The sequence below is a fragment of the Hyla sarda genome, chromosome 6 (assembly GCF_029499605.1).
Source record: "Hyla sarda isolate aHylSar1 chromosome 6, aHylSar1.hap1, whole genome shotgun sequence".
Classification (NCBI taxonomy): Eukaryota; Metazoa; Chordata; class Amphibia; order Anura; family Hylidae; genus Hyla; species Hyla sarda.
Window position 1 is genome coordinate 153,395,974 of NC_079194.1, and position 23,309 is coordinate 153,419,282.

At 41.7% G+C, this 23,309-nt stretch overlaps 2 protein-coding genes across 6 annotated transcripts in view; one reads left to right on the forward strand and one right to left on the reverse strand.

Moving 5' to 3' along the window:
• The window catches only part of MVD (mevalonate diphosphate decarboxylase), a 24,551-nt gene extending 8,212 nt beyond the window's left edge, over positions 1–16,339 (reverse strand). For 2 of the 3 annotated variants that reach the window (XR_008845094.1, XM_056525583.1), the window contains exons 1-10: positions 15,835–15,948; positions 14,556–14,625; positions 13,861–13,931; positions 12,276–12,390; positions 10,790–10,942; positions 9,740–9,939; positions 9,340–9,414; positions 6,827–7,045; positions 5,220–5,335; positions 627–735 (exon numbers count right to left, since the gene is read on the reverse strand). Coding sequence is in view for 2 of the 3 variants with exons in the window: in XM_056525583.1 (XP_056381558.1) it covers positions 627–735; positions 5,220–5,335; positions 6,827–7,045; positions 9,340–9,414; positions 9,740–9,939; positions 10,790–10,942; positions 12,276–12,390; positions 13,861–13,931; positions 14,556–14,625; positions 15,835–15,933 (1,227 nt within the window). In the remaining variant the exon portion in view is untranslated. Of the gene's footprint in view, positions 1–626; positions 736–5,219; positions 5,336–6,826; positions 7,046–9,339; positions 9,415–9,739; positions 9,940–10,789; positions 10,943–12,275; positions 12,391–13,860; positions 13,932–14,555; positions 14,626–15,834; positions 15,949–16,220 lie in introns of those variants that run through there. The other variant, XM_056525584.1, reaches the window with a different exon arrangement.
• A 347-nt stretch (positions 16,340–16,686) lies between these two features.
• Positions 16,687–23,309, forward strand: part of CA7 (carbonic anhydrase 7) — a 49,452-nt gene continuing 42,829 nt past the window's right edge. The window contains exons 1-2 of one of the 3 annotated variants that reach the window (XM_056525586.1): positions 16,687–17,112; positions 21,759–21,881. In XM_056525586.1, the coding sequence (XP_056381561.1) occupies positions 21,824–21,881 (58 nt within the window). In that variant the 5' untranslated portion in view covers positions 16,687–17,112; positions 21,759–21,823. The remainder of the gene's footprint in view (positions 17,113–21,758; positions 21,882–23,309) is intronic. The other 2 variants (XM_056525589.1, XM_056525587.1) reach the window with 2 other exon arrangements.

Below are 23,309 nucleotides of genomic sequence, written 5' to 3' on the forward strand. Positions count from 1 at the left end.
CTTTTTTATTTTTCAATCGATGGATCTATAAGAGAGCTCACTATGGCATGCAGAGAGGTCTAGTTGCAGAGATAAATTTGCCATTTAAATGCTGCTATTGATCACAGCATTTCGAGACTTAATTGACCATTATCAGCATGATTGCTGATGGCAGTCATTAGAGGCGAGTGCTGGCTGGTGATATCAGCTGGTACTCACTAGGTATGAAGTTTTCTCAGCTTGTCCTTATAACACACCAGACTGCATGTACCAGGTACGTTGTTCTGCGGAAAGGAGTGAAAGGCACAAGCAGCCTGGGGGACTAATGTATGCACTGCACAAAGATGTGATGCCCCTACCAGACACACACCAACAATCATTCCCCTTGGAACCTTGTCAGGTCTGACATATTGCGTCCTAATAAAAAAAAAAAAAAAAAAATTAAAATAAAAAGATTTTAAGAAAAGGACAAGTAATAAAGTTTATGAACAGCCATATAAACTATATCACTGAGTAAAAAGAATGGAGCTTTACAAATGATGGTCGATGTGTCAGGAAGTGTTTAACTTTACTACATAAAAATAGGGATTAGTTATTTTGTCCAACCCTTGTATAATCTTTAGAAAATGAGACCAGAACAATGTTACCTGTGTGACAATAACATAGCGCACACCTCCTGGGTACACATCAGTTTCTACTCCAGACAATAGTTCCTGAGACAGAGGAGCAGGGCTGACTGGTAGCCCCTTGAGATATCTGTAGAAAAAGATGTCATGGGTAAGTCAAGTAGTTTCATTGTCAGCTAGCTGATGTAAAAGGAGAGCAAGAATGAAATTCTGCAATCCTGCCTGGTTGCACTAGTGGATTACTTCAACTCTTTAGGGTAGGTTCAAACATATCGCATCCACGTCGTTTTTCACGCTGCAGATCTGCAACAAGCAAACACACAGGGCTACCCAGCCGCAGCCCTGTGTGTGCAGTAAGTTTGGAAATTGGACCACAAGTCAGTGCTGCATCTGCAGCGTGAAATACACTGCAGATGTGTGGTATGTGTGACCCCTAACCTTAAAGTGCATCTGTCACCTAAAATAGGCTTATGAAGCTGCACACTTAGTGCAGTAGAGCTTTACAAGACTATTCTAGCCATACCGCCTCTCTCCACTTAGGTCACGCTGTTGACTGACAGATGTCATGTGCGCACAAGAACTACACAGGGCCACCGCAGGTAGGAAAGCGATGTGTGTGTCGATCAATAGTGCAACGTTAGTGGAGGAAGGAGGCAGCCCTGCAGCATAGCGTACTTTGCCTCTACGACTGTTCAGCTATCTTTTTCAGAGACCTTGTTAAAAATGAAAGAAGCGATCCGATTGGTTGCTTTGGGCAACTGTGCAACTTTTCCTCTGGACAGATTTTGATAAATCTCCCGCTTGTTATTTACAAATGATTGTGCACAAAATCATAAAACAAGTTAAAAATTATAACTAAAATAAAATAAGGTGTTTTTGTTTCAACTTAAATGTGAGTGCAGTGACATTCACCTGATTCTGAATACAGTGTACACATGACTTTATCTTTTGCAAAGCTCAAGAATTTACATTTTAAATTTATTTATTCACCCTGCCAGGTGTAGTGTGGGGTTGGGATAAATAACCGTCAGCTATCTTAAGTGTATGGACAGTTTAAAATAAGTTGCCCCCAGAAATATCATTATGACAAAAAACAGACATGCCAGTTTTGTCCAAAAACAATGCCATAGTCATCACATGGTGTTTTTTGGGGGGGCCAAAACGCTGTGGCCAAAAGTTAACAGGGAGTAAATACAGAGATATAAAACCCCATACATACATGGAGTCTTTACACAATTTTGTGTCTTTTTTTCCTGACTCACAGCATGGATTTGTTTTGTTTTTGATTTTATGGCCTTTTTTTCTGCCACAAAGTTCTATAGGCAGGGAAACAAATGTCAAAAACCATGCAAATATGCATGGCTGGAAATGTTGGCACCCCTGAATTTTTTCTAGAAAATGAAGTATTTCTCACAGAAAAGGATTGCAGTAACACATGTTTTGCTATACACATGTTTATTCCCTTTGTGTGTATTGGAACTAAACAAAAAAAGGGAGGGAAAAAAGCAAATTGGCCATAATGTCACACCAAACTCCAAAAATGGGCTGGACAAAATTATTGGCCCCCTTAACTTACCGTAATATTTGGTTGCACACCCTTTGGAAAAAATAACTGAAATCAGTCGCTTCCTATAACCATCAAAAAGCTTCTTACACCTCTCAGCCGGAATGTTGGACCACTCTTCCTTTACAAACTGCTCCAGGTCTCTTTTATTGGGAGGGCGCCTTTTCCCAACAGCAATTTTAAGATCTCTTCACAGGTGTTCAATGGGATTTAGATCTGGACTCATTGCTGGCCACTTGAGAACTCTCCAGCTCTTTGTTGCCATCCATTTCTGGGTGCTTTTTGACGTATGTTTGGGGTCACTGTCCTGCTGGAAGACCCAAGATCTCAGATGCAAACCCAGATTTCTGACTCTGGGCTGTACAGTGCGACCCAAAATCCGTTGGTAATCCTCAGATTTCATGATGCCTTGCACACATTCAAGGCACCCAGTGCCAGAGGCAGCAAAACAACCCCGAAACATCATTGAACCTCCACCATATTTCACTGTAGGTACGGTGTTCTTTTTTTAGTAGGCCTCATTCTGTTTTTTGGTAAACAGTGGAATGATGTGCTTTAACAAAAGCTCTATCATGGTCTCATCTGTCCACAAGATGTTTTCCCAGAAGGTTTTTGACTTACTCAAGTTCATTTTGGCAAAATGTAGTCTTGCTTTTTTATGTCTCTGTGTCAGCAGCGGGGTCCTCCTGGGTCTCCTGTCATAGCGTTTCATTTCATTTAAATGTCGACGTATAGTTCGCGCTGACACTGATGCTCCATGAGCCTGCAGGGCAGCTTGAATATCTTTGGAACTTGTTTGGGGCTGCTTATCCACCATCCAGACTATCCTGCATTGACACCTTTCATCAATTTTTCTCTTCCGTCCACGCCCAGGGAGATTAGCTTGAGTGCCATGGGTTTCAAACTTCTTGATAATGTTGCGCACTGTGGACAAAGGCAAATCTAGATCTCTGGAGATGGACTTGTAACCTTGAGATTGTTGATATTTCTCCACAATTTTGGGACTCTTTCTGTTGTCCATACTTAGTGACACACACAGATACACAAAGCAAAGACTAAGTGAACTTCTCTCCTTTTTATCAGCTTTCAAGTGTGATTTTTATATTGCCCACACCTGTTACTTCCCCCAGGTGAGTTTAAAGGAGCATTACATGCTTGAAACAATCAAATTTTTCCACAATTTTGAAAGTTTGGAGTTTGGTGTGAGATCATGTCCAATTTTCTTTTTTATTCTCCTTTTTTGTTTTAGTTTCAATACACATAAAGGGAATAAACATGTGTAGAGCAAAACATGTGTTACTGCAATCCTTTTCTGTGAGAAATACTTCATTTTCTAGAATAGACTCAGGGGTGCCAACATTTACAGCCATCACTGTATGCAGGCATTTTTCTTGCCTATACTAATGTACACTATTTTAGGGGGAAATGCCAAAAAAAAAACTGCCTCGTGAAAGAGGGAGAAAAATGGGGGGCATTTTATGTGTTTTTTTTTCAGGCCAGAAAAGCAGAAGATTTAGCACCTTTCCACAGGATCTCACTGGTTCTTTTATTTTGGTTGGAGGTCCCAGCAGTCAGATCCATAGCCTGTACATTTGTCACCTATCCTGTGGGTAGAAGATAAATGTTTGTGGCCAACCCCTTTATGGTTGGAATTGTCTGTTGTGTTGTTCCATGGTTTTCATCGCATAACAGTTTGTGCAACAGATTTGATACAAAACTCTGACCCCTGTGTAACCCTAGTTAGACAGCTATAGATTCTTGAATTCTTGATTCCAACATTCTTTCTAAGACTCTAGAAATGGCAGGTAATAAAACGGTTATCACCATCAGAATGCAAGAAATGAGTAACAGGTCTGCAGAAACAGTGTTCTACCTAGTGGACAATGAAGTGCATTCATTGAACAGGAGGCCGGGCAAGAAGCACAGGCTTAATGAGGTAAATCCTAAACTGGATATTTCAAGTCACCAGTGTCTCCTACAGTGAATTCCTCAATACCGAGTAATTTGTTGAAGCAATGATGCCATTATACATTGTGTCCATAGACTATGTACACATCTACTTACCTACAATAGCAGTACTCTACTACAATGGTTATATTACATCTTATACTAACTAGCTGAGGAACTGGAAATTCACTGTTTGTTCTCGGCAAATTCTCCAGCAGGTAACAGTAAATCAAGAGTTAACAAAGTGCAAGGAATTAGCAGATAATGCCAACTCAGCTGTCATTTTACCAAATTTTGGTAAGATATGAAAGCTGAGCTGCGATTGGTTGTTATGGGTAATACCAGACAGTTCTGGTTTCAGAGCTATTGTGTGAAGTTATCTGGCGAGTTCATTGCTGCACATATGCTTAAATGGTAAGTGATGGCCAAAGGAGCCTTTATAACATCTAACCATGCTTTTGGGATTGCTAGAATCAAATCACATGCTGCAAAAGATTTAAAAAAAAACGAATTCAGAAGCATTGAACCTGAAACAAACATTTCTGCAACTAAACTGTTGTAGGGGAACTTATATTTAGGCTACCTTTAAAGATCTGTTAGTGGATCCAAGGGACCTCCACCATGATTAAGTGTCTGTTCTTTAATTGACACATACTAGACTGTCTCTTTCTGATCCCAATGTACAATGCAGGTCTAGGCAACATGATGCTACAGTAAAAGAATCCTGATGTGGGAGGTCTTTTTTTTGTTACATAAATTTAGACAAAAAATATTTCAGTAGGAAAAAGCATTGTGGTGTGAATCTTGTGTTACAAAGACAGAGCTTGTAATAATGTCCAATTTCCTATTTATAAACAGAAGAGGAAGTCTGGGGCCTGCATTCCAGTACTACTTTCACCCTGGTTTACACGTTGTAATTTAGTCAGTATTTTTTACCCAAACCCAGGAATGAGTCCAAAATATAGAAAGGGAAATCTCTCCATCATAGTTGGTGGCACTCCTGCTTAAAATGCTGACCAAAATATATACATGTGAGCCCATCCTTACTATACATAATGTAATGAGTGGGAAGGGAAACTTTTTGAGCTCAGTCTGTAACTTACGGGTCTCCATTCGACTCAGGAGGGAAGGAACGTTTAACAATCTCCACAAACTCATTGACTGTTGGCTCCAGGGTGAAGATGACAGCATTAGGACCTGCATCAAAGCTGTAGGCAACCTGTATAGAAAGCGATTAACTTAGATGGGCAGTGTCAATTTTTTTTTGTAAAATTGCATAGATAACGCAAAGATATTCATACGTTATTAAAAAATGTCACATCTAAAAATGTTAAATGAGATGTTATACATAACGCCACTAAGGGTCTTCGTACCAGCTGGAAGATGTTGTCTCTGGCAGCCGCATCATCTATGTCTTAAATCTGAGACAAAATCCAGGAAGTGCGGGCGAGCCATGCAGGAGAAGCAGAGCTCCTTGCTGTCAATCATCCTGCTCAGAGCGAGCGTCAGACAACTGTGCTTTTCCTGCAATGAGGAGGACAGGAGTTCCCCGACAGAGACTATGGATAAACATCACTATTCTGGAAATGAATGCCCCCCCTCCTCCTCCGTGAACTGCAAGGGACTAAGTGTAAGAAAAATCGATTCAAGCAAAGGGAGCTGAGCTGCAAGCAAGAATGGGTAAGTTTTTTTTTTTTTATGACAGGTATGCTTTAAAGGTAAGCTGTAAGAATGTTTAGGCTGTCCTCTGAAAGAGGTAGTGACTGATGTGCTAATTTCTGCAGTGAACAACATGTGTGTGTGTCTATGACAGTGCTTTCCAGCCAAGGTACCTCCAGCTGTTGAAAAATTACAACTCCCAGCATGCTGGGAGTTGTAGGTTTGCAACAACTGAAGGCAGGTTGGTTGGGAAACACTAGTTTTGTGTACTCGATGCAAAACACTGCAAGAAGCAGAGGAAGATAAGAGTATCTAAAAAGTATTGAAAACAGCTTTGGGGATTAGTGACGCCGAGGCTCAGTTTCTATGGGACCATTGGAGATGCACGAGTACTCGGATCTCTTTGGAACTCATAGAAATGGAGTGCGTGCAGTCTACAGCATGCGCTCTTCACCGAGAGCCAGGATCCCATTACGGAGATCATTGCAGAAGAGCTTGCAACTCATGAATATATCAGACAGCACACTACAACCATTTAACACAAAATCTACATTATCTACACACATAAGTGAAACCGATGAGATCAGCATGTCTGTAACAAACTTACACTGCTCTCTAATAGGAAAGAGGTTCCCTTAATAGGAATCCATACAGGCAACAGAACCATACAAAAATGTTAAATATGGATCTATATAAAAAAAAATAAAAAAAAAAAAATATATATATATATATATATATATATATATATATATATATATATATAATGTACTTCAGACAAAGAGACATTACTAAAATAAACCCCCGCCCTATATACGAGAAGGGAGGATGGTTTTTGTATTGGACGGCTGCACTCTGACCCGATTGTTGCTGTTAGGGACCCTATAAAAGAGCTATAGTCCAATCTCCTAATATGAGAATAATATTTAGATTATCTGCCATTTTTGAGGCCACATGCACTATAAGTACCACTGACTGAGCACTATTTTAATTATCAGTGTGTGTAGCCAGCAAAGGCTTGTTAATGTTTCCTATAATTTTACTATTCTCTCACCTTTGTCTGCCCATAGTAGGCATTGTACCGATGAACCAGGCTGATTATTCTCTGGGAAACCTGGTTAAGGTAAAATATTGGGGGGTAAGTGTCCAAGCACGTAGCATGAAACTGGTTACTGTCTTTCATGGTCAGTTGTCCAAAGGCTTCAAAGTCCTTTTTTTTAATCGCTTCAATCATCTCGACCAATCGTCCTGGAACCACTGATTCAGCCCGATGCTGTGACAACAGGTTATAAGAAAATATTATACATATGGCAAGTCTGTACTCAAAGAGAATATGTTGTGGCACACCCGCTATGCTGCCACATGACTGCTTCCCTTATTAAAGTGGCTGTCCAGTGAAAAACTACTTCACCCATATCGCTGAATGGAGTACCTCTTTAAAGTTGTTTTTCACTTGACAATCGCTTTTAAAGAGGCAGTAACCTTGTAATAGTGCATAAGAGCAGCTTAGCATACACATCAAATGGAAATGTCTCCACAGGTGATATATGACGAGAACATGTAGATGAGGGGTTCCACGTTTACATCCCACTGGATTTTTGCCTCTCCCCAGTCTGAAATAGCTGACAACATGTGGAAAAGAGGCAACTGCTACGTCAAACAGCTCATACTCAGGATTTGGAAGACCACTGATCTAATAGTGATGGACTACACTATAGAATGGACCATCTATTTTATAGTACTGGATAACATCTTCAACAAATTGTAATTTTTCTGTAAAGAAACATTTTCTTATAAATGTCCTCTTTTACCATCAAAGGCATATGACAGTGAATGTGTGATAAAGATAATTTTCAAACTAAATCTACAACACTGTTGTATAGGCTGGAGGCTTTGTTCACATTACATTTTCAGACATTCTGGATAATCTGTAGCAATATATACCATGTAGTACTGACAGAGAGCCCATTGAGTTTAGTGGGCCCACCATCAACTAATGAGCATGTTCTGTCCTTGTTCCAAAACAAAAACAAGCAGAGCTCCTCACAGGAAGGCAACATCAAGGGATACAATGTGCAGTGAACAAACTTCAGTGGTGTAGAGGTCTGCTCACCTGGACAGGTTGTGTGAAGACACAAGCACAATAAGCGAGTGTAAGTAGGTACATGGTGCAGCCGCCCCTGGGGACAGCCTGGGTCCTCCCAGCCGAAGTCGTGCAACCAAAGGTGGTATACAGGAAAATACCGGGTAATGGCGTTATCCACCAAACAGGACAGCTCGGATAGTCACTAGAGATGAGCAAATTTTTGATTTTCCGAAAAAAAATTGGTTCGATCCGAATTTATTCACGGCGAATCGCTATTAAAAACTGTTATTTCCGGGCTACAGAGAGCCTCAATAGGGGTGTAGAACACTTTGCCTTGCCGTAACAAGCATAGGGAGTGTGCTGGGTTAGTGAAATAATACTGCTGCCACGCGCCCCTAGTCAGCTGCGACCTCTGCCTGCGCCTGATGAATTTAGGCCTCTGCCACTCCTCTGTGCATGTCCTGGCACTTCTCTGCCTGACATACTTATACACCAGCTGAGTGCGTATACATTTTACACTTATTAGAAGAAAATACACCCCAGCATGTTTACACCTGAATTAGGAGTTAAAAGCAGGTGTGTAGGTATTGCTGGCCTTTAACAATAACTGGCCCTAATGAGTTTCACAGGAAAAAAAAAAAATAATAAGAATTACACCGGCTGGGTGTACGTATAGGTTACACTTATGAGAGGTCAATACGCCCTAGTACAGTTACACCTGTGTTAGGGGTTAAAAGCAGGTGACTAGGTCTTTTAGTGCTCACAATAACTAGCTCCTATTAGCTAGTTAGCCAGTACAGCCCCTATTAGCTAGTTAGCCAGTAGCGGTCCCCAGGACACGTAAGTATAAAACCGGGGATGGGGAGGGAATCAGGCAGCGGCATCGCGACTCTGGCCCGCAGAAGTCGCTGCAGTTCAATGATTTAAAGCGCCCGCTTTAAATCATTGAACTGCAGCAGCTTCTGCGGAGCCAGAAACAGTTTATCTGGGTATACCCGCACACACACGCACCCCCATTTTAACAAAGATATTTGAGTAAAAAAACTTTTTTACCCAAACTTCCTTGGAAAAAAGAGGGTGCGTGTTATAGGCCGGTGCGTGGTATACCCCGATAATTACATTCATTTTGCAAGGCTGAACAGCCCAGCACACCACGCTTTTGAGTGCTGCGAAATAAACATACATTTTAAAAATGGATTGAACTTATGTACACCACCTTATCTTATTTAGTGCTGGGTTGCATCCTGGCAATATGCTTTGTTTTTTTCCTGCATTTATTTTGCATCTCAATAAACTTGATTTCTTTGATATTAAGAATGGACTGAACGTAGTAAGTTGGTGCATAAAACTCTAAGGACCTGCTGTAGGTACACTGCTGTATCACTGCACAATAACTTCAGAATTTTAAATAAAATAATCAGCATTACACATACTTACTGCTGTATAAAAGCAAGTGTCTTTATTTTGGGATCACACTTTACCTTGAGTAAAGGGCTGGTCTCTACACTTGTCTGCATGCCAGCTGTACTGCCTACGTGCTTTCTCTCTGCACTGGCCTGAAATATTAGATAAAAGTTGTGTTATTTAGTGCTGGGTTGCATCCTGGCTATATGCATTGTTTTTTTCCTGCATTTATTTTGCATCTCAATAAACTTGATTTTTTACACTAAAAATAGACTGAACAGTAAGCTGGTCCATCAAACTCAAAGGACCTGCTGTAGGTACACCGCTGTACTACTGCACAATAACTGTTCAGAATTTTAATTAAATAAAATAGTTAGCATTACACATACTTACTGCTAAAATATTAAATAAAAGTTGTTTACTGGCATTATGAACACAAAACTTTCCCCCATTTTGAGTTTATGCCCCAATACTTACCACCAAGATCAGGATTCGCAGTTCTGGCCAATGAGTTTCTGGTTCCACCAGCTGAGCCAGGCTGTCCTTACCATCTTCTCTCTCACCCATGACCCACTGTACAAATCCTCCATACATGCTCCTACAGGCGCTGCCAGAACCCTGCCGGGCAATTTCTGAAAGCTCACCTTCAACACCATATAGCTTTGCCAAGGTATACACTGCGAGTGTAAAAAAGAAAAGGGCACAGTTAACCTATATTACTTCACCTACTGTGGCAGACTGGCTGGATATACCACTAAAACGGAGAAAACTGGCTTATTTCCTGTTAAGGTTTAGTCTATAGCCAAAATCAGGAGCTGGATGTTGGAGTTACATTTTACTCCAGCTAGGTGTTGCTTAGGCTTTTTAGGAGCCAACTGAGGGACCTCTTTGGGGAGAAGGCTTTGTCAAGGGCACCCAGTGTGAGTCACATGCTAGGCCTGGCCTGTGGGAGCTACAGCCTGGAGGAACCCAAGCCTGGTGAGACATGCCAGGCACCTGGTGCTATGGAGCAGTAGGCTCCAAACTAAAAGTTAGGGAGGCTGTTCTGTATTAGTTAGCACTCAGCCAAGCAGGTATTTGTCTAATGTGCAGTGTTGCCAATGTATGACTTTGTAGATGAAGTATAAAGCTGGCTGAGGCAAAGCAACATCTGACATTTTTAGATATCATAAAGCAAATTCTGAGAAAATTAGCAGTTTCCGTAGATTGCATATACTGTATAAGATACACTGATGGTTGTGTCAATGTGAATACTGTCATAGAGAATATAAGAAGATGGAAGAAAGCACTCCAAGTTAAGGTGTCCAAGAAAAATGTGGTTTATTGATCTATCATTGGACCAATAAACCACACTTGTCTTGGACACCTTAACTTGGAGTGCCATTTTCCATCTTCTTATATTCTCTAGGACTACAGCCTTGGTCAGGTTTTGAGGACCTATCAGTCCACAGTGTGCGGAATCCATATCTTTTCCTGTTACCCTGGATAAATACTGTCATAGGTGACAGTGGTAAAGTCTGCATTTACCCAGACAAGCATATCCAGCAGCAGAAGACGCCAGGCCAGCAGCTGTGGGGAAGTTGTTGACTGAGCATATGTGAACCTTGTAATTTAGGATTCTTGAGACGCTCTCCTCTCCACTGCCACCGCTGCTCCTCCTCTTCCTTGCCAAACGGCGGACTATCAGAAATTTCAAAACAGAAAGCCATTAGCAGATTCTCTTTTTTCAGATCAACTAGAAATATTAGCTGACTGCAGATATTAAAGGCAGGATCAGTATCAGTGGTGTTAACTGTGAGTCAAAAAACTTCTAGCTGTTAACCCTTTAAGTATGCAGCCTTTCTTGGCCTTGAGGTCAATTAAATTTTTTCAGTTTTCATTTGTTCCTCCTTGCCTTAAGGAGGCATAACTCTTATTTTTTTGATGCTTTTGGTTGGCCTGATCACAGCAATACCAAAATTGTATAGTTTCCGTCACGTTTTACTAATTTAAAAAAAAAAATGTAAACTTTTTTAATTTATTTATTTTTATTGCCATATTCTGACCCCTGTAACATTTAAATTTTTTCGTATACCAGGCTGTATGATGGGTAATTTTTTTGAACCATAATCTGTTGTTTGTATCATTACCATTTTGGTATTGATCTGATATTTCAATCGCTTTTTACTTTATTTTTTCAGGGCTATGATGTTATAAAAAAATATGCAATTCAAGGGTTTGGAACTTTTTTTTTTTTTTACATTTACATCATTTGCCGTACGGGATATATAATGTTATATTTTAATAGATCGGACAATTACACACGCGGCAATACAAAATGTTTATTTTTATTATGTTTACATGTTTTTTATATATAGGAAAAGGAGGTGATTCAAATTTTTTATATGGCAGGGATTAATGTGTGTCTTTTAAACTTTTATTAAACTGAACATTCTTCATACAGATTAATGCAGTTCTATTGAACTCCATTGATCTGTGGGCTCTGCAATCCATTGATAATGCTTAGTCCAGCCAGGCTCTATCAATGACAGAGCCAAGGTCCCTAGGGAAGCAGAGGTACGGCTACCCCTAAAGTGGATTACCCCCCCACCCCACCACATTCGCGCTGCAGGGGGTGATTCACCCCACTAGACAACCAGGGATGGTTAAAAAGGTACCTGTTGATGCAGCTGTCAGTTTTGACAGAGGTGATCTAAAGGGTTAATAGCTGGCCGTGGAGATCGACGCATCGTGGCTATTAGCGGCAGCCCACAGCTACTGAATTCTGTGGGGGTTGCCTGGTATGGAGCGTGCTCGAGTCAGGAGCCCACTCCATACACCCTGAATGTCCCCGTACTTGTTGGAGACTTTCAGGTCCGGCTCTGCTTGCCTGAAGCAGGGCTAAATGCCTAAAAGAAGTTCACCTGCCCAGAACTGCTTGTCCCAGGCATCAGGCGATAGGATTTCCACATCTCTGTAGTACAAGATAAGCAATGTGATAATGTACATGTGACTACATCAGTGTGTCACTTACTCTCACGTAAGCAGGACTGGAGTCGGGGGTGGTTAATATTATCCTCTTTCCCATTCAGCCAGATACGATCCTCAGTGAAATCACGGCCTGCTGCAACTGTAGTTGTGGTTTTTAACTGTCAATAACAAATCCATGAAAAACAGCAGATGCATTACTGAATGACAGTAGGGAGAATATTTTTAAGTACTGGAAAGGACCAGGAGAAAATCAAGCAGTAAACATGCTGGAATTTGAAACAACTTCAATTACTATATTATGGAACTGCATTTTCAGCAATTCCTATATCTAATATTATTACTGGAAATATTTTGATTGTGACCGAAAAGTTAGGATTAAAAGGGATTATCCAGGGAAAAACTTTTTTTTATATATATCAACTGGCTCCAGAAAGTTAAACAGATTTGAAAATCACTTCTATTAAAAAATCCTAATTCATTCAGTACTTATGAACTTCTAAAGTTAAAGGGTAGCTCCCACCATCACTTTTTTTCTGTCCCTGCCTATTACCCATCTATCCCTAATCCCCTCCCTGCCTTTAATTTTACTTTATTTTTTTTACATATTAAAAATGCCTTTTTGTCTGCCTGGTAGTGTGCTCACTACCAGGCAGACTTCCCCAGCAGGTACCACGTCACTTATGCCTGCTGGGGCCGACACTTCTGCCCTTAGTTCACCTATACAGGGTGCCTCCAGCTGTTTCCCCACTGCAACTCCCAGCTTGCCCTGACATCTATTGGCTGTCAGGGCATGCTGGGAGTCGTAGTGGGGAAATTGGAGGCATACTGTATAGGTGAACACGCACAAGTAGTGGGGAAATTGGAGGCATACTGTATAGGTGAACCCCTGACAGGGGGGAGCGAGCACCGCAGTGACTGAATTCCGACTCGTTGCCAGGCTTAAAGGAGTCGAAATTCTGTAGTGACGTCACTGCCGAATGCATTCGGCCACTAGGAGGGCGACCCCTAGTGGCCGAATTTAAAAGTGATTTTAAACTGGTTTAAAATCACTTTTTTTAATTAAAGTATATGAGAGATATGTTGTAGTACTTAAGTACTACAACATCTCAATTTTTTTTATTTCATGACAGTGCCCATTTAAAGTGCTCTCTGATGACACGTGTCTCGGGACCCGCCCAGTTTAGAAGAGGTTTGCTATGGGGATTTGCTTCTAAACTGGGCGGTTCCTGAGACACGTGTCATCAGAGAGCACTTAGACAGAAAAGAACTTCAGAAGCTCATAAGTACTGAAAGGATTAAGATTTTTTAATAGAAGTAATTTACAAATCTGTTTAACTTTCTGGAGCCAGTGGAATACCCCTTTAAGATTGCCCAACCACAGACTTGCCCACATATGCTGTGAACAGAACAAAGGTGCATTCTCTGTTAGCCACTGCAGAATATGCTTGAGGTTTCCAGGCAGCCCCTCAATCTCCTACAAGATCCTCACTGTCAGTTTTAGAGTTATCTATTTCCCTCATGATTTCCAACACTCCAGAACTATGCATTACCTGTATTTCTGAAAATATGTAACAATAATTGCCCAAAGGAAACTAAGAGGAGTATAAACTTCCAAAAGTGACACCCACCTGGTCCTGATGTAGCGTAACACTGAGGGATGAGTTAATAGGGAGAATCAGTTCCTCGTTCCTCTTCCCCCCTGTGGATGCAAACAAGAAATTACATTTCGATAAATAAATATCCACCAATTGTAAAAAAAAAAAAAAAAATACAGATTAATGTAAAAAAAATGATTAAGAAACACTCCAGGAAAAGCTGATGCAATCGGTAACGAATTCTGCCTGGAGAGGGATCTTATGAGGCAGAAAATAACACAGAGCTGTTTGTGTTTGTGTTCTGTGTCATGCAACACTTCCTAAAGCCCTGTGCTTGGCATTGCACAGTGTATTTTCATGGAATGTTCCTCAAAAAGATACCATTGTCACAATTATTTGATGACACATCATAAGGACATCTCAAAAGTTCTGAATGGTGAGGGTCCTGGTGCCAAATCTAAGCATCAGAAGAGCTTAGCAGAGATAGGGAGATTTTTCAACTAAGATTTTCTTTGTTGCCCATAGCAACCATCATTTTTTATATTGCTTTGGTAAAATGAAAGCTGAGCTGTGATTGGTTAATATGGGCAACAAAAAGAATCTTACTAGATGACATTGCGATAAATTGCTCTATAAGAATTTTAAATACATATTTTTTCATGCTGCAAATTTCTAACGTTTTCTGTAAACCTCATCTAAATAGGAACTTTCAATTTACTACTACTCACAGTATTTTATGACAGCGATGTTTACAGGAGCTGTGCAGGTCACTTTCTTCATCTTTAAGACTTTGTTTAACTGAAAAAGTAATATAAACATGTCAATTGTTGCATCAACAAATGTAAGGCCCCGAAAGGTGATGGAAGTGATGCCTAACATGTCATATAGCATTATAATGATACACATGATGGGGAGATTTATCAAAACCTGAGCAGAGAAAAAGTTGACCATAGCAACCAGATTGCTTCTTTTATTTTTCACAGGACTTTATGCACAACTGGTCTACTTTTCCTCTACACAGGTTTTGATAAATCTTCCCCTATATGTACATTAAATTCAAACTATAATCTTAATCTGGTAAAGGGGCAATTTGTAGAGGAAACAGTCTGAAACATTTCCAAGCTTAAAGGAGTACTCCGGGATGGGAAAATTGACATTCATACTGCCGGCAGTAAAAAAAAAAATAGGTACATACCTACTGTCGCTCCCCTGGTGCCTCCGTTAACCCGCTCCGGCCTCCGCCGCGATCCACTTCCTGGTTGCGAGTCATACTGCACTCAGCCAATCACCGGCCGCAGCAAAGTCCCGCCTCGGCCGGCAATAGACTAAGCGGCAGTGTGACATTTTTCGGCCCCAGCAGCAGGTGCCGGGGCTGAAAACGTGACACTGCCACTTAGCCTATCACCACCAGCAACCAGGAAGAGGATCGTGGCGGAGGCCGGAGCGAGTTACCAGAGACACCGGGGGAGCGATGGAAGGCGTGCATCTCTTTATTTATTTTTACTGCCGGCAGTATGAATGACAATTTTCCCATCCCGGAGTACTCCTTTAAGTGTAAGAAGTGTAGTGATCAGCCATAACAGGCTAACTGAAATATATTGGGTGGGGGTCCACCCATGATTTCTAGAACGGGGCCAAGAATTTCCCCACTGTATGGAGCACTGGGTCAGTATGCACTCCATGCATTGTTTAGGGGAGCGCCAAAGAGTACAGTGCTCCAGTATCTCCAGTGCTCCCATAAACAATGGGGAATTGAAGAAGTTGGATCCCCCTGTGGATAGGGGATAAGTTGTTAAATGCTGGAGTACCCCTTTAATACCTACAAATGTGTTCTAAGGAGGGACGACCAGAGAACTGGGGACATAGTCACTAATGTCCAAGGCCCTTTGACATGTGTGGGATCCCTTTATGTCTGATCCCCCAGGAATACTCCTGTAGGTGCCTATGACAGAAAACGTGCTGCAAAGCTGAGACTGGTCAGAGTTCCCAAGCATGTGTGTCACTTACCTGGAGAAGAGATGGCACCGGGGAAGAAGACAAGCTGGCGGAGGTAGAGTGATGCCCTGTGCAATGCTCTGCTGGTAAACCATGGGTGCTGGCACTCATGCTATGTTACACTGACATCCACCACCTCCCTATACCTTACACATGGCGGAGATATTCCATAATAGCAGTGCCCTCTTCCAGTAAGATAATGTGCCCTGCCACCCTGCTCAGGATTGTGACAACATCTTAGATAACACTGGTAGAGACCACCCATGCCACAGTGGGTCACAGCTGTATTATTATGGTCACATGTGTGATATTATACATGTCTTGTGTGTATAAAGAGAGAAGTGTTTGTATAAATATACAGTATATACAATAAATATAATAAAAGATAATACACCTACCCTATGCGCAGCAGTCACCCTCACATGTGATGGGCTCTCAGCCCCGCTGTCATACGCTGCAGCCTGCGCTCACAACACATCACCCGCCTCACTCCCATTGGTCAGTCCACTACCAGCTGCTTCCACGCCAGCCAATCGCTGTCCAGACTCCGCCCCCCACCTGAGCATCCGTCCAATAGAGCTCATCGGAAGACTACGGCCTGAGCGTACCGGAACAGAGAACATTCCGGAACCAATGCGTCGGGTTATCAGTGTCAGCACGGAGTCTACACTTTGTAGCACACAGGTTGGGGGAAGAAATAACCGGTGCACACCGTTGGTTGCAAGCCTTGAATTGAACTATTAACTGTTTTGCGGATGTAGATTCTGGGCTGGTCACAACGCTATAGTCCAGTGTTTCCCAACCAGGGTGACTCCAGCTCTTGCAAAACTACAACTCCCAGCATGCGGCATGCTGGGAGTTGTAGTTTTGCAACAGCTGGAGGCACGCTGTGTGGGAAACACTGCTTTAGACTATAGACCAGTGTTTCCCAACCAAGGAGAGTCCAGCTTACCCAAAACTACAACTCCCAGCATGCTGGAAGTTGCAGTTTCGCAACAGCTGGAGGCGCCCTGTTTGGGAAACCCTGAAATAAAGCTACATTTACTTATATTTAGCTTCATCTTGCATAATGTTCATAAAGATTGATCATTCCCTATAGGTCTGTAACTTTCTGCGTCAGATAAGAAAAAATAAGTTGTCGGAGGGATTTTCCACGGTGAGAAATCCAGACTTTGGATCTGCCAAAAAGCAATAAACATGTATATTCTTTCATCGTCAGTGGTGACATCGCAGGGACGTGCGGTCCTACCACCAAGAGAGTGGTGTTTGCTGCACTTGGAATATCTCCAGGTAAATATTTCGTAGTATGAATGTGGCCTAATGTAAAGGAAAGAAACCATATTCATTCCAGAACCTTTCTGTTCCCAATGACACATACCAATGTTCTGTAGCTGTTCTCCACAGTTCTATGCAGTGCCCCATACAGCAAAAAATAAATAAAAATAAAACTCATATCCAGGTTCTATTGAAGGGATTTTGTGATCCATACAGTGTTTTTTATTAGCTACTCTTCTTATCACTGTACAGTGATCTCTCAACTTATGATGACCTCAACATACAATAGTTTCAACATACAATGGTCTTTTCTGGACCATTGTAACTTGAAACCAGACTCAACATACAATGCTACAGACAGTCCAGATCTGTGAAAGGTGTCAATGGCCGGAAGAACCGACCAATCAGAATGGGCAATTTACTGGTAAAACCCCTGTATTCCTGCATCGTATGCACTGACTGATGTCTGGTAGCGCCCCCTACAGTACAGGGAGGTATTACATGTTCTGTACACTTTACCTGTATCAGGGTTACCTGCTCCTTTGGATACCAGGTGGGGGCGGCTCCATGTTACCTTTTTAGGATATTGCATGTACTGTGCAGGACCCCGAAGAAGCTCCTGTCCTCTACATAGACCAGTGTTTCCCAAGCAGGGTGCCCCCAACTGTTGCAAAACTACAACTCCCAGCATGCCCGGACAGCCTTTGGCTGTCCGGGCATGCTGGGAGTTGTAGTTTTGCAACAGCTGGAGGCTCCCTGCTTGGGAAACACTGACATAGACAGTGATTTACAGCTCCCAGCAGATCTTTCTTACTTTTATATGTAACAACCTGCTTTATCGATATAAGTTATCTACTTATTTTTCTTTAATTCTCACTTTTTTCTATTTTTGGATGACATTTTGGTGCCTTTAGAACCGATTACCAGGTTTCCATAGAGTTCTGGTCTCAACATACAATGGTTTCAACATACAATGATCGTCCTGGAACCAATTAATATTGTAACTTGAGGGACCACTGTATATACACAATCACAGTGATATTACTATTATTTTCACTACCCCAAAGCCATAAGTCTGGGGCATGAAGCTGTTCTGGCCAATTAAAACATTTTTTCCTTATATAGTGCAGCATAGGTTTAATAGAGAATAATGTAGATGTTCTTGTGTATGTCTTGTGCATACCCATTTTGTCCGATGTGGCAGGCATGGGTTTTGAGCCATGTTTGTTTCTGATTCAGGGCAGCAGGGACTTCATAAGTGGGTTGGTGTCAGTTCACACTACATGCAGTTGTTTTTATGCATTTTGTTATTCAAAGTTAATTTTTTAGAGAAATGTTGCCATATTGCGGAAGTGAATCAACATGTAATCACAATAGAGGTGTTTTATAATGATTGGAAGTCTTTAGGCTGTGTTACTGCATTTTGGCTGTTTCTGTTATGATTTTCTAAAATTGTGGTAAAAAACACATTTATTTATTGTGATTTTCACAATTGTGATGAAATAGTACCTTTTTTCCTACATTGTTGAAAGAACAGATGCAACAAAGAAATGCAATGGGTGAACGCAGCCTCAGGAATACTATATATCCTGATCCCATAAAGACAGCAGCAGTATACAGATCTGGGTGGGGAAGGCTCAGTGAGCTAGGCTAAGTGATCTAATAGGTGATTATGAAATCCTATAGTTCACAGGAAGCCAGCTGACCCAAGATTCGACTTCCTTTTGACACATTAAGGGTACGTTCACACATACAGGACCCTGCGCAGATTTGATGCACAGGTTTTGTAACTGACGATTAGAAGCTGTGCTCAGTCATTTCGTTTACATTAAAATCTGCAGCAGAAAATCCTGCACATCAAATCTGCATACGTGTGAACATACCCTAAAGGAGAAGTATCATGGGGAAAAACATATCCCTTATCCAAAGGATATGGGATAAGTTTTAGATTGCAGGGGGGTCAGACCACTGTGACCCCCCGTGATCTCCTGTATGGGGCCCCGGCTCTATAATCCCTATCCCTTAGAGATATATGGAAGGGGCATGTTGGCCACCGCTTCGTGTGGGGGTCGTGACTTGCCACTCCCTGGGAGACCCAGCACCCCTTACAGGAGATCGCGGGGGTCCAGATGCAGTAATGACCAGATGCAGCTGTGCTGAAATGAAACAGATGGTGCTGTAGAACTAGTGATAGTGAGTGTGTATGATATGAAAAAAAAAAAACCTGGATTTCTTATTTAGACTGGGTTCACCCTACAGTGCGACAAGCTCCGACTGAATCAGACCATGCAGACATTGCTGTTAGACAGTGATGTCTGCGGAGTGGATTCCGCCTAAAGAATGAACAAGATGATTCTTTTGCCAGTGGAATTTCAGCAGCTGAACGTCCACCACTTAAATTATGTATTGCACACTGTACAGCGGAAACCAAGTGACAGCAATGGGATTCTGCTGCGCCTTGAACCTAGCCTTAAAGGGGAACTCCGGTGGGAAAAAAATGTTTTCAAATCAACTGGGGCCAGAAAGTTAAACAGATTTGTAAATTACTTCTATTAAAACATCTTAATCCTTCCAGTACCTATCAGCTGCTGTATACTACAGAGAAATTTGTCTGACCACAGTGCTCTCTGCTGACACCTCTGTCCATGTTAGGAACTGTTCAGAGCAGGAGAGGTTTTCTATGGGGATTTGCTTCTAATCTGATCAGTTCCTGACACAGACAGAGGTGTCGGCAGAGAGCACCGTGGTCAGACAGAAAAGAAAAACTCTGCTTCCTCTGTAGTATACAGCAGCTGATAAGTACTGGAAGGATTAAGATTTTGAAATAGAAGTACATTACAAATCTGGCACCAGTTGATTTGAAAACATTTGTTTTTCCATTTGTTTCCACCAGGGTACCCCTTTAAAATTAGAATCATGTGATTGTCAGTTACGTAGGTAGAGATTCCTAGGAACCTATAAAAAAAATTGTCATACTAGATCATGAATCGCTAAAGATAAGAGCGATCATGAGTCTAAAAATCAACTGCATGGCTTAGGACCCGTCTGGCTGACTATACCAGTAAAATATGACTTCATTTCCTTTTGCAGTGAAATAACTGAGTTATGTAAACCTTGGCTAACAAAAGTAAGAATTCATTGCACCACTTAAAATTGATCATCCCCAAATCGGAGGCCATGCAAAATGCATTAAGAGGCTGTTTTCCAAAAATGAGCTGCTTGTGCTATATCTATGCCTCCACCTACTGTATATAGATATAAACTGCCACTAGGTGGCACACCAGACCTATTTTCTTTCAGACCTGCTACACAGAATATCATGGATGGATGAGCGAATCTGTAGTAAGGGTGCATGTACACCATGTTTTTGCCATACAGTTCCCGTATACGGTTTCAAGTTAAAAACCGTACAGAACCGTATAGAAAACCATATGCATTGACTTAACATTGTAAACCATATGTCAAACGCATCATCCGGCTTAGTCCGTTTTGTGTCTTATACGGTTTTGTCCGTTTTTTTTTTACCCATACCCAAAACCGTAGCCTCCGGGTGAAAAACTGTATTAAACCATATACGTTTTTTTTTTTTTTTTTAACTGGGAGTCAATGGGAACCGTGCAGAACTGTATGTGCGTACGGTTCCATCCGATTTTCACCATGTGTTTTTTGACTTTGCACAGTTTTTTTTCTTGGAATTTCAATCAAACAAGTGAAACTTTATTCAAAATGGAGTGAAAAGTTAAAAACGTATACGTTTTTTTTCTTTTAAAACGGATGCAACCAGACTTCATTTTTCAAACCGTATACAGGTTAAAATTTGTACACACGTTTTGTTTAGTCAGGTTTTGAGGAATCAGTTTTTCATCAAAAACCTGATATGAGAACTGTATTGCAAAAACCTGGTGTGCATGCACCCTAAGTCTGGTATTACACAGACCACTATATTTATAGTAAGCCTATTACACATCACCATCATGGTGGTCCTTTACGTCATGATTTGTCGCCGCACATTCCTATTACACAGGTCAATGTGTGGTCCAGGACACATAAGAATAAGGCTACAAAGCCCGTGACAGCAAGTTGCACAACCAAAATATTTTGTGCAATTTGCTTTCACGACTTGTCTGTTAACAACATGCGTTGAGGTAAATTGTGGAAAAGTCAAGCGCTAGTTGTGACCAAGTTGTGGAAGGTTCGAAACACTGCATGCAACATCATAGTGCAACCTTTAAGATCTTTGAGTCCCACAACACAAGTCGCCTTGTAGCTCTAGCCCTCATGAATTGATGGCCAATTCATTAGTTTTGGATATGGGGAATCTTACTGTAGATTCACTCAACTTTATTATTGGCAAATTTCCTTTTTTTTACTAGTTAAGTCTTAAAGTCTACCTTTCATAATCATTATGTCAGGTCATGCAGATGCTTTACATGTCTTTTTAATGTGTCTTGCTTCCATATTTGGGTCACAAATCTTTCTGTTCTGCTGCTCACTCACTCTGAAATCCACTGCTCAGGAAAGGGTATGTCCTTGGCAAGCACTAAGCCTTCCCTCACTTACCTAGCATTCACTTACTCCCTGAGACTGCTGTGCTGTGATGGCTGTCTTCATCCAATCACTACAGGCTTTTCTGTAACCCCCTCCTCTCTGTAATCAAACAGGAGTCTGATAGGATGGGAAAGAGCACAGAAGAGTCCCACCCTTACTACCGGGACTTTGTCCCAGCATGTGCCTCAGCTGGGATGAAGATGCTGCTGCAGCCGGACAGGATTATGTTCTGGATGGTATGGGGACCCCTAGTGGTCTATTTTTTTTTTTAACGCCATGATTTCTATAAAAAGAAGATAATCGTTTTGTTGAAGTACAGTGGGGCAAAAAAGTATTTAGTCAGCCACCAATTGTGCAAGTTCTCCCACTTAAAAAGATGAGAGAAGCCTGTAATTTTCATCATAGGTATACCTCAACTATGAGAGACATAATGAGAAAAAAAATCCATAAAATCACATCGTCTGAGTTTTAAAGAATTTATTTGCAAATTCTGGTGGAAAATAAGTATTTGGTCACCTACAAACAAGCAAGATTTCTGGCTCTCACAGACTCCTCCACCCGTTACCTATATTAAAGGGGTAATCCAGCCCTGAGACATCTTATCACCTGTTCAAAGGATAGGGCATAAGATGTCTCACCGCGGGGGTCCCGCCACTGGGGACCCCCGCAAACTTGTGTTCGCCGGGGACGGAGTTGTGACGTCAAGATACTCCAGACCCGTGGTCACCACCCGGCTGTTTGTGAGCTGGCACCGCGGCGTGCAGCTCAAACTGCGGCGGGACCCCCGCGGTGAGACACTTTTGGATAGGGGATAAGATGTCTCAGGGCCGGAGTACCCATTTAATGGCACCTGTTTGAACTTGTTATCAGTATAAACGACACCTGTCCACAACCTCAAACAGTCACACTCCAAACTCCACTAAGACCAAAGAGCTGTCAAAGGACACCAGAAACAAAATTGTAGACATGCACCAGGCTGGGATCACTAAATCTGCAGTAGGCAAGGAGCTTGGTGTGAAGAAATCAACTGTGGGAGCAATTATTAGAAAATGGAAGACATACAAGACCACTGATAATCTCCCTCGATCTGGGGCTTCATGCAAGATCTCTCCCAGTGGTGTCAAAATTATCACAGGAACGGTGAGCAAAAATCCCAGAACCACACGGGGGACCTAGTGAATGACCTGCAGAGAGCTGGTACCAAAGTAACAAAGGCTACCATCAGTAACACACTACGCCGCCAGGGACTCAAATCATGCAGTGCCAGACGTGTCCCCTTGCTAAAGCCAGTACATGTCCAGGCCCGTCTGAAGTTTTCTACAGAGCATTTGGATGATCCAGAAGAGTATTGGGAGAATGTCATATGGTCAGATGAAACCAAAGTAGAACTTTTTGGTAAAAACTCAATTCGTCGTGTTTGGTGGAGAAAGAATGCTGAGTTGCATCCAAAGAACACCATACCTAATGTGATGCATGGGGGTGGAAACATGATTTGGGGCCGTTTTTCTGCTAAGGGACCAGGACATCTGATTCATGTAAAGGAAAGAATGAATGGGGGCATGCATCGTGAGATTTTGAGTGAAAACATCCTTCCATCAGCAAGGGCATTGCAGATGAAACGTGGCTGGGTTTTTCAGCATGACAATGATCCCAACCCCACAGAA